Raw genomic sequence first — 11,724 nt, forward strand, 5'->3', positions numbered from 1 at the left:
TTCCTGCTCCTCCTCCCACTGGCTTAGCCACATTAAGACTATGGATCCTTCGGGGAGTAGCTGAAATGTCACCTCCTCTGAGAAGCCCTTCCTGACTCCCTAGACCTGGTAGGACCCCTGGTAGAGGCCCTCATGATATCCTGAACTTCATGGCTCTTGCACAGTTTTAATCATACTTTATGTGATTCTTTGATTCACAGCTCACTCTCCCACTAGACTCTGAGAAACCGGAGAGCAAGAAACATGCTATTTGGGTTAGATAGCCTAGTGCCTGGCTCATGGGCTGGGTCTGGTATTTTTTGGATGGATAGATGGACAGATAGATGAGTGGATAGATGGATGGAGGGATGGGTAGGTAGGAGAAAGGGAGGGAGGGAGGGTACTTGTACAGCTGAATGTACAGATGAATGGATGGATGGATGGTTGGATGGACAAATGGATGGATAGGAGAACAAAAAGTGAGTCATCTCTTTCTGCCGCACTCCCATGCTGCTATAATGGTGCACATGAACATCCTGGCCAATGCTCTTAAGAGCATCAACAATGCTGAGAAGAAAGAAAAACTCCAAGTTCCTTTAGGTCATGCTCCAAAGTCATCGTCTGGTTTCTAATTGTGATGATGAAGCATGGCTACATCAGCAAATTTGGAATCAATGATGGTCCCAGAGCAAGAAAGTCAGTGTGAAGCTCACACACAGGTTAAATAAGTGGGATCAGCCTCGGATTTGACGTGTCACTCAAAGATCTGGAAAAGTGGCAGAATCATCTCTTCCCAACTCACTGTACTGATGACCTCAGCTAGCATCATGGCCTCAAGGAAGCAAGACAGAAACGCACAGAAGACAAAATCCTGGGATTCTTCTACTAGGGATGCCATACATACATACATACAATACATTTTTAAAAGAGTCCATGATGGATTGCTTTTCCTCTGTTGGCTTCCCCACTGGTGTCTGAGTATCTCCCCAGTGGATTGTGAGCTCCTTGAAGGCCAGATTCCTTTCCCCTCCTTGGAATCCCTTTCTCCCAGGATGCCTGGGGAGCAGGGCTTTGTACTTCCAGATGCTCCACAATCTAGTTGAGAGGGGCCATTAGGGCCACGCTGCACCAGATCCTCAGGTGGTTGCCATTCATTCATCGCTGAACAGACACCATGGCAGTATGGTGATGTGGGTGGTGCAAGAGGGTTTGGGATTCAAATCCCAGCTCTGCCACTCACTCCCTGTGGGAACTTGGGCAAGCCACCTAACCCCTTTGAGCTCCAGGAGATTTTTTCTACCTGTAAAATGAGGACAATGTTACCTACCCTGCAGGACAACTGTGAAGAGGAGTGAGCATTATGTAAGTGCCTTGGCACATAATAGGCACTCAATAAATGACAATGCTTATGTAATAAACACCAGCCACACCACACAAAGATGAATAAGACACCGTCTCTGATCTCATGGATGTCTCACTCTAGCAGGGACAGATTCCACTGAAGCGGCTAGTTGTGATATAGGGTGTCACATCAAGGTATGTGCAAAGGAACACAGAGGAAGATGGGATGAGTTCAGAGAAGGTTTCCTGGAGGAGGTGACATTTAGTCAGACCTTAAATAGCATTATACAGTCTGGAGTCTTGGCTTCTTCTTTCCAACTTGCTGCTAAATTTCCATGTGACCTTGAGCCGGTTTCTTCTCTACCCTGAGGTCCAGATCCCCTTCTGTAACATAGGGTTGTTCAGCATCAGCTCCAAATCTTTTGGGTCACAGCCTCCTTTGAGAAAAATCTGACGAAAGCCAGAGCCCTTCTAGAAAAAATGCACAGACATATAAGTTTGCCTGTAAATGGGAGGACAGGGCTCGTGGACCCCTAGAAAGCCATCGGTGAACCCTAGGCTAAAAACCCAGAGCTCAGCCGTCCTGTTGGAGCGGTAGCACTGCAGAGCTGGCTCTATACAGAGCCTCTGTCTTTTAGCCTGCAGCAGGCAGAAGCAAACAGAATCACGCCCAACCCGGAAAAGCCCCTTGAGCACTGGACAGCAGGAGATAGCAGGGGCCCCGGGGCGTAGTGTCCGGGGGAGATCACTCCAGCTGTTTGGGGAGCCAGAGTTCGGTTCTGGGAAAGCTCCCCTGAGCAGTCTGCCCCTGACCTTGCCTAGTTTATCACCAGCTGCCCTGGAGAGGAAGAGGAGCGTGGGCTGCTCTGGAGAGGCTCCCAAACAGGCCGCTGACCTCCATCTGCCACCCAGGCTGGAGTTCCCGGACGGACGCATCCTTCATCTTCCCTAATCTAAACACCCGCAGGCCCCGGGTGGTCCACCCCCCTCCAAGATGCTGTGTGTTCTCAGTTGCATTCAGCCTGCCAGAGGAGGGAGAGCTGGTCATCCCATTAACACTTGAGCTGCTGCCACCACCTGCCTCCTTTTCCATCCAGCCAACTCTCACCGAGCATTTATCGAGCACCTGTTGTTTGCAGGCATCCCCTAAGGAGATGACGGAGGGCCTACCCTTACCTTCCTCCGAGGTCTCTGCCTCCTGGCCTAGGTCCACCCCACCCTCCTGGAGGCAAGATGTTGTTGCCATCCCACTTTCCTGGAGTGGGCTGGTTGCCTTGGGGAAGTGGGCTCTCGGCTGGCTAATTGGGGACTGGGAGGAGAATCGGTGCTGGGTGCTGTCTGGGCACTGCTCTAAGCTGCGGTGTGATCCTGGGCCTATTTCTCACCCTCTACGGGCCTCAGTTGTCCCATACTTACACTTCAGGTTCTGTGATTCCCTCTGCCAGTCCCTCCTCACTCCCCTCCCCCAGAACAGCGGAAGGAGAAAAGAAGCCTACCCTAGAACGCTTTAAGATCTTTCTTTAAACAATCTCTGGATCGTATTCAATTCGTTCAAGCATTTATTGAGCATCTATTCTGTACCAGGCCCTGGACTGGGCAACTAGAATGTAAAGATGACTAAGATTCAAGCAGGCGTTCCAGCGGACACCCCACTCCCAGCCTTGCATCCTGCTTGGGTCAGGAGGCCTCGCGGGGTCCCAGGCGGGCCTAGCCGAGGATATGGGGCGCCCGGCGACTCGCGTGTCAGCGCCGCTGGCGCTTAGGGCCGCGATCTGTCTCCTCCCCTTCCTCCTTCTCCGCCCCCTCCCCCTTCCCTCCCCTGAGCACTGCCGAGGCCGCCTCCCACCCGCGGGATCCCGGCGGCCGGCGGCAGGCTCACGCGTCCGTCGGTCGGCGGGGTAGTCTGTAAGCGTGCGGAAAGCCCAGCGCCCCGGCGCGCGGCCTGGGAGGCAAAGGGCACGGAGCGGGGACAGCGGCTCCCGCCCACTCCGGGGGGAGCCCAGGAGGCGGCGGTGCTGAAGCGTGAACCGGGGAACGAGGCAGAGCAGAGGAGAGGCGGTGAGAGCGCGGGGCGCTTAGGGACCCCACGCCCGGCTCCTTTGGGAGGCCCGCGCGCGCTCTGGGGAGGTCTGGGCTGGGGAAGGAGGGCTGTTCCCCCAGGGAGGGAGGCATAGACGATCCAGCTCCCGGCTTCGCCTCCTCGGTGACGCGACCCCCGAGGGGCCCTGGGCCGAGCCTGCAGCGCCGCGCATCCTGGCACATCCCCGCGCACCCTGCATCCCTCGGCCAGGAGCGGGCCCCGGGGGAGGGGAGCGCTCAGGGAGCTGAGGAGGGGGCGCAGCAGGCGAGGAGTATCGGGAAATCGCGCCCCCGGCCCCAGCCCTCCCTTCAGGCCTGCCCCAAGGGAGCGCGACCAGGCGACCCCCTTTAGCCCCCCTTGCTGCCCCCCCATCTGTTCCCCATTGTTCTCAACCCGTCGCTCTCCCGGGAAGGGGGGAGGGGGTGCCGCGCTCTATTCTTAAAGGGCCCTCTCCCCTTCTTGTCTCCTGGCAGGTCGCGAGCACGAGTGGGGTGGGGCGTGCCCACGGGCCCCCGCCCCCCTCTTCCCCCAGCCCAGCTCCGGAGCCGCAGCCCGGCCGGAGGGCAGGGAGTACGCGCCGCACCCCTCCCCCGTGCGTTCTTCAGCCACCCAGGCCTTCCAGGACGCCGTGGATCGGGGACAACGGGGACAGGGACGCCCCCTTCAGCGGGAGCCGTCGGGGGGGGCGGACCTGAGACAAGGCAAGCAGCCCCACTGGAGCCAGGTGCAGGGTCTGGGACGCAGTGGGGAGCGCAGAGGGCCCGGGCCGGGCCTCCTGGTGACAGGCCCTGCTCGGCCAGGAAGAACGGGAGACCAGCAGTAAAGAGCCCGGACCTAGAATAGAGGCGGCTGCTTCGCTCCCTTATTGGAGCCCAGGGAACCAAGGAATCTAGAGCACCGTTTTCCCCATCGTAAGAAAGACACTTGCTCTCCGGAGCAGCACCTTTATCTGAGACGGCTCTGCGGGAAGGGGTCTTGGAGCCTGGAACACCAGCCCACACTCCTTTAACTGAGGCCTCTGGGCCTCAGAGAGGGCCGGGAGTTAGAAAGGAGGCCGGAGAGTCCTTGCTGCCGCCCTGGGGAGAGAGGACGTTCCCCACCTGCTCCCAGGCCCAGGAGGAGCTGGGCCAGTAATAGTAGGGTCCTGGCCCCTGAGGCAGCAGCGGCCATGTCACGACCAGGCCAGGGTGTGATGATGCCAGTGAACGGGCTGGGCTTCCCACCGCAGAATGTAGCCCGGGTGGTGGTGTGGGAGTGGCTGAATGAGCACAGCCGCTGGCGGCCCTACACAGCCACCGTGTGCCACCACATCGAGAACGTGCTCAAGGAGGATGCCCGTGGTTCTGTGGTCCTGGGGCAAGTGGATGCCCAGCTGGTGCCCTACATCATCGACCTGCAGTCCATGCACCAGTTTCGCCAGGACACAGGTGAGTGGACTCGCTACGCTCCCCACCCCACCACCACCATCAATACCACCTTTCATGGCGGGATGCTGAAATGCCTCCGGGCATCCCTGAAGAGGGAGCACAGAACAGCGGAAGGCCAATCTGCTGATCCGCCCCCCTCCCCCCAAAAGGGACAGTCGAGCAAAGTCCTGTTGAAGACCTGGGTTCCAGTCCAGCCTCTCATATTAGGAGTGGGGCTGTTGGCAAGTTACATCACCTCTCTGAGCCTCAGTTTCCTCATCTGCAAGATGGATGGGTCAGTGTCTCTCACAGCTGTGTGAGGGTTCAATAAAATTGTGCTCACTGAGCAAAGAACCCAGAAGATCATTAGCGCTCAATCATCATAGTGAAAAGGCTTTTCACGCACTTCCTCGTTTGATTTTTTCCAACTGTTACAGCCAGTCTTACTATTATGTTAGTGGTAGTAGTGGTAGTAGTAGCCATCCCATTTTACAGATGAAGAAACTGAGTCTCGCAGAAGTTGAGTGATTTAAACTTAAAGCTGGGATTTAAGCCCAATTGACTTCCAGAACCGAAACTCTTAACTGGTATCTTATATTGGCTCTAAGTATTGGTATTGTTGGGGTGATGTGATGGTGGTTGTAATGATGCGGGGGGGTGAGGGTGTTGGTGGTGTTGATGGTGGGGGGGGTAATGATGGAGAAGATAGTGTCAGTGGTAGTATTGATTGTGGAATTTGTGGTGGTGGTGGTGATGGCTGTGTTGGTGGTGGTCTTGGGAGTGGTGTGATGGTAATGATGGAGAGGATGAGGTTGGTGGCAGTCTTGGTGCTGTGTGATAGGTGATGATGGTGATAAAAGTGGGGAGGTCCCACTCTCAGCATTTTTGTTTGCCACCACTGCAGAGATCTCCCTGAGTCATTGTTGCCTGGTGGTCTCTACGACAAGCTTGGTGGGCAGTGGGGAATGGTGAGGTCCTGCCTCATGGAAGCTGCCAAGGAATCCTTGGCATGTTCACCCCCAAGGACCAGCTGATGGAGGTTTGAGGGAATTACAGTGAATCCCTAGATGACAAAACTGCACGTAGCAACCTTGGGGACAGGAGGACACTTTCCTTCTCTCTTAGAGCTGGGCTGTCCAATATGGTAGGCACTAAGCCCATGTGGCAAGTTAAATTTACATTTAATTAAAATTAAGTAAAATTTAATTCCTCGGTCCCACTAGCCACATTTCAAGTGCTCAATAGCCGCATGTGTCTTCGTGGCTACTGTATTGGGCAGCATAGATCCAGAACATGACCATCACCAAAGAAAGTTCTAGTAGATAGCTCTGCTCTAGAACATTGCTTGGTGCCTACAGGGTGGTCACCAAGTGTGGAAACACAGGCAAAATCATAACAGATGCTTTGTTGATGTTACTTTTCAGTACGTCTGTGCTCCAAAACACCAGGTGTTGGCAGCAGTCACTGGTGGTACCAATCGTTCATTCATGCCATCATCGATTTTACTGACCTCCTGTTGTGTGTTCGACCCCGTGCTAAGCCCTAGAATACTGCAAGGAGCAAGACAGCCAAGGTCAGGGAATTCCCTGGTGGTCCAGGGGTTAGGACTTGGTGCTTTCACTGCCGTGGCCCCGGTTCGATCCCTGGTCAAGAAACTAAGATCCTGCAAGCCACGCAGCACGGCCAAAAAAAAAAAAAAAGGAAAAAAAAAGACAGCCAGGGTCCTTAGTAGAGGTCTATTTGTGGAGGACTTATGCTGGAGATTCCAATGTAGTCGGCAAGCAAGCAAACACATAACCACACAGATAATCAGTTGCAGGTCTGAGAACATGAAATAAACTTGGTCTAGGAGTGGTCAAGAAGGCTAATCTGAGGAAGTCAGGTTTGAATAGAAATCTAAAGAATGAGTGTGGGAGACAGTGCTCCCAGCAGAGGGAACAGCCAGTGCAAAGGCCCTGTGGTGGGAAGGAGCAGAGTATGTTCAAATCCATTGCGTTTGGAGTGCAGTGGATGAGGGGAAGGTGGTACAAGATGAGGCTGGGGCAGGGACCAGACATACAGCACTGGACAGCCGTGAAAAGGGCTTTGGATTTTATCCTGAGAGTAGAGGAAATCACCGTTGAATCCTGGAGCCAATCCTTCCAGAGAGGCAGAGTCCCTGATGGCAAATTGCTAGGCGTCCCCTGCCCCATTCTCTCTGGTTTATCCTGGAACCGTCTCTGCTGGAGGGCAGGGGTCTGACAGCAGAAGGAGTGTGTTTTCTCCTTGGCTCGGTGGTCTGCGTTCTGTAGGTTCAAAGCTATTGGGGGGGCGGGGGCGGATTTTCCAGGGCGTGACTTGTGGTCCCTCAGAAGCAGCGAAAGCCCCACCCAAGGTTGCCAACTTGGCCAGTTTGCCTTTGATCTCCACACTCCTGTTCGGGGCTCCTTTTCTATCCCCACACCCCGACTTGGGCTCCTAACGCCCCAAACTCCCTCCATTCCCCCTTTCAGCAGGTCCCTTACTCTCAATGGCACCCCTCTTATGGGTCAACCTCGCTGGATGACACGGAAGTTCAGCTTCAGTCGTCTTCCCACTGCCCCCTCCGGGAGCTGCTCACTCCACACCTGCCCCCTGTTTGCCGGAAAAGGGAAAAAAAAAATACTCATCCCTCCACAGGCCCCTGGGAGCCTGCCAAGACCCCCAACAAGGGAGGAAGGCCTGGAAACCTATGGGGCCGGCAGGGGACCTAGGAGGCCTGGAAAACTGCTAGAGGGAGGGGCAAGATATCTCCCACCAGACGTGTTATAATGTGATCACCCACTTCACCCAGGAGCAATACAAAGTCAAGGAAGGACATCTTGTCCTCATAGTTAATGGTCCAGGAAAGAGCCTCAAGCAGGCGTTGTCACCTGTCCAGACCTCAGTTTCCACATCTGTGAAATGGGCAAGAGTATCGCTTTGCTAGCAGGACTGTTGAGTTGATGGAGAGAACCACACATGTTATTTTATCCCGCAGACCTTAACTAATTACCTACCATGTGCCTAGCATGTGCTGAACACTACAGATGCATGAAAGATGAGTTGGAGATCCTACATCTTGAAGATCATGGTACACAGACACACACACACACACACACAAACAATATAAAGTTGTAAAACCCAAAGCTCACGTGCATGTACTGAAACGAACACAACCTCTCTCTAGATTTTCTAATTGTAAAATTCTTGATAGGTTCATTGAAGCCGCACTTTAAGGTTCTGTGGGAGGTAGCAGCATGCCCCAGCACCCTGACTTTGGAGCTGCAGACTTTCTGATAAGGTCAGACAGTAAATAGTTTAGCCTCTGTGGGCCCTACAGTCTCTATTGTAACTGCTGCTATAGCTTAACTCTCCTGCTGTAGTTTGAAAGCAGCCAGACAGTATGCAAATGAATGAATGTGTCTGTGTTCTGATAAAACTAGTTGCAGCCGCTGACATTTGAATTTCATATCATTTTCACGGGTCATGAAATCTTTTTTTTTTTTTCCCAAACATTTGAAAATGTAAAAACCACTCAACTCGTGAGCTGTACAAAGGCAGGCGGCGGGTGGACTTGACCCGCGGGCTGCAGTTCACCAACCCCTGCCCTAATACGTTCTTAACCTGCCCATGGGGTAGGACAGCAGTGGTGCCACGGCATGCCCAGTGTGGCCTGTACAGAAATACTCGCCTCGTGGCGTGTGCCGAGGTGCACACGTGTGTGCATACACGCACACAGCACCAATCTGCTTGACCCACAAATGCCCTGTCTATATGCCTGTCATGCGGCCAGCGGAAGAAAGCCCAGATGTCAGGCTTGGACCACAAGGAAAGGGCCAGGCCTGCTCCCATGGGGGCTGCTGTTTGTTCAGCTGGTGCCCCGTCACCTCTCCCCTGCTGGGCTGTTTTCATCACTCTCTACAGGGGGTGAGGTTCCCTTTGAAGCCCAGCAGGTCTGGAACCCAAGTGGCAGGGATGCTGTGACCCTGGTGTTCCTTTCACAGGCATATGACCTAACCAATTCCTAGGCAATTTCCAGATTTCTCCCTGAGCTCACATGGCTGGGGGCAGGGGGAGGGCCACCTTTCAGACTGACTGGTGACGCCCATTCTCTTCTCCCACTGCTGCTGGGGGCACTTATGGTAGCCTTCTGCCCATTCTGTAGATGGGACAGCTGAGGCTGGGTGAGGCCAGGCTGGGGACCATCCACAACTGCTGTCCCCATGACTCAAAGCACAGCTGTGCCTGGCACTCCCAAGCTGTCAGGCTGGAGTCACAGGTGGCAGCTGGTTTCAGCATCTTCCAAGCCTACATCATCCCTTCTCTGGGTAGCTGGGGCTCCACTCAGCCCTGGTGCCCTTATGGGAACATCCTGTCTGAAGACACACTTAGGCTGTTGGAGACCAGGTGGGGCCACCCAGTGGGAAAAGCAGCCATCACTGGGGAAGGAAACCACCAGAATTTAGACTCCTAGGCAGGTCGTTGTATCGATGGAGAGGCAGAGGCCCAGAGAGGGTGAGTGACTTGCCCAAAGTCACACAGTCGATCACTCTTCTGGAACCCAGGCCTCTCAGACAGGTCTCAAGGTGGAGAATAAAGTGACATTTAACGAGCCAGCTGACAGAGTCCCCTCCCCCTTCTCCCTTGAGAGCTCTGGCTTGTTGCCGGATTCTGTACCAAAGCAGAAACCGCCTGTGCAACCCCAGAGGCCTCCAGGTCCCAGCTACCCGGTTACAGGACCCCTTGGGACCCTCTCGCAGACAACCTGGAGGGCCCCAGGGGGCTGGGCCTGACGCCAGGGGCAAGAAGGACGCTGTGCGTCTGGACTGGGAAGGGTCCGTCCACTGGTGGCCGCAGGTCCAACTAGTCCATACGTGGGTGTCTCCCACCATCACCTGTCACAGTGCCTGCATCTCTACCCTTACAGATCCATCCTTTTGCCTCTGGCTGCTTGTCTGGCTCCTGGAGTCTCTTCTGGTACCATAAGTTCATCATCACTTTTATTTGACAGTCATTGGTGCCTGCTCAGTACCAGGCCCTGGGCTGGTTCCTAGGAACTCAGAAAGAAGGACAAGACCCTTGCCAAACTGATTTCAGCGTCTAGTGAGGGCAAAGACAAATATCAATACATATCATGGGAATGGCAGTTGAACTCTTGGATTCAGATATAGATCTGAATTCCAGCCTGGCCCCTTGCTGGCTGTGTGACCATGCACAAGCCCCTTAACCTCTCTGAGCCTCAGATTCCTGCTCTGTAAAATGGGAATAAGAATAGTTCCTACCTGAGAGGATTATTACCGTGAGCACTGAATGAGGCAATGTAGGTAAAAGCATGGGGAATATTACTTTGCTCATAGTACTCACGCTGAAGTAGGAAAAAGATCTAAATACCTCATAGGAGAGGTACAGGTTGCCCTTGGCCAAGTGACGTGGGCAGTGTGTGCCTGGGGCCTCTGATAGGGAGGACTTCCTGGAGGAGGAATCCTCCAAGATTCTGTATGGTTTGAGGAACACTTCTGGCTAGAGGAAACCCAGGCCTGAGTGGAAAACGGAGGCAGTGACAGAAGTGGGAAGAAGTAAGGAGCGGAAGCGAGGCCTCCTGAGTCCCACCGGGCATGGCCGGGCTGCCAGCTGTCACCCTTTAGCGGCCAGGCCCCAGGGGACCCAGAGTCACACTGCAGGACCAGCCTTGTTAATCATGGGCCCTTGGAGGCCAGAGCTGAAGCAGGCTGGGCAGGGGCTGACGTAGGCCCTTCCTGACCCATTTTATACATAGCAAAGGTGAGGCTCAGAGGGTGGGGAGCCACCTGCCCAAGCTAGGAAGAGATGGATCAGAGATTCAGATCTAGGTGGTCTGCAGCGCCCACCCTGCGCCAGGCCTGGCTGCCCCAGCACCTTGGACAGCGCCCACCCACGGCTGGACCAGTCCTGTGGGGTGTGGGTGTGAGAGATCCTGGGTCAAATCCTCCCCATAGCCTCTTCTCTCTCCTCTCATGTACCCTGCCTCCCCTCTCCATCCTTTCCTGCTCTCTCCAACCACCCCCCCTTCATCGGTCCAAGGGAGCTAGGGTCTGACCTAGAGATGAAGGAGGTGACGGAAGCTGTGATGCAGAAGTGTGGGGCTGGAGTAGGGGAGGTGATAGGGAAGGTGATGAGAGCCGTGGAGCGGGGAGGGGCCGGGGAGGCGTTGGGGACCATGACGGGCTATTGATGGTGGGGTGGAGTTGGGGGTGTGATAAAGGGGACCGTGATGGGGAGGGTAATAACGGCTGTGACGGAGGGGAGTGAAGGGGGAGGCATGGGGGTTCTACAGAGGGGGTGACGGGGGATGTGATGGGAGGGTCATGAGGAGGGCCCAGGATGGGGAGGTGATGGGGCAGGACTGGTCACAGTGGAGCTGCCCATTCAGGCTGTGGGCAGTGGGATCCCTAGCTCCCTCCTCAGTGTGGTATTTTCAGGGTATGGAAGGTGCCCAGGGCCCTCCCACGTCTCCCTCCCCACACACCTGTGTCTCCCTGGGCCTCCCTCCTTCCTCTCACTCCTGCATCACACCCAGTGGTAGCCACTCTGCAGGACACCCTCCAGGTCCCAAGACAGTTGCCCCCGCCATGAGTCCCCCTGACCTCCCAGTCCACAGACGCACCCCACCAGCCGCCAGCTGATACCAGCTGAGAGCAGGGGGCCCCAAATCTGGAACTAGCTGCCTCAGGGAGCTTTGTTGGTGCGGCCTGGGCTCTAGATTCCCTCCTTCGCAGCCCTCTGGTAACTGTGGGGTGGGGTGAGGGTGTGAGGGGGTGCCGGCTTTTGACTGGGTAAACCACACTCTCTCCATGAGCCTCAGTTTCCTCCTCTGTAATATGGGCCCAACAACAGGACTCTCTCATGGGATTGCGGTCAGTACTAATTTGTTCATTCATT

General features: G+C 55.0%; 1 protein-coding gene across 1 annotated transcript in view; it reads left to right on the forward strand.

Moving 5' to 3' along the window:
- Positions 1 to 4,101: 4,101 nt before the first annotated feature.
- The window catches only part of DTX1 (deltex E3 ubiquitin ligase 1), a 40,763-nt gene continuing 33,140 nt past the window's right edge, over positions 4,102 to 11,724 (forward strand). Inside the window, exon 1 of the mRNA XM_007468567.1 lies at positions 4,102 to 4,827. Coding sequence (XP_007468629.1) covers positions 4,569 to 4,827 — 259 coding nt within the window. The 5' untranslated portion in view covers positions 4,102 to 4,568. The remainder of the gene's footprint in view (positions 4,828 to 11,724) is intronic.

Source organism: Lipotes vexillifer, unplaced genomic scaffold (genome assembly GCF_000442215.2).
Source record: "Lipotes vexillifer unplaced genomic scaffold, Lipotes_vexillifer_v1.1 scaffold573, whole genome shotgun sequence".
Taxonomy (NCBI): domain Eukaryota; kingdom Metazoa; phylum Chordata; class Mammalia; order Artiodactyla; family Lipotidae; genus Lipotes; species Lipotes vexillifer.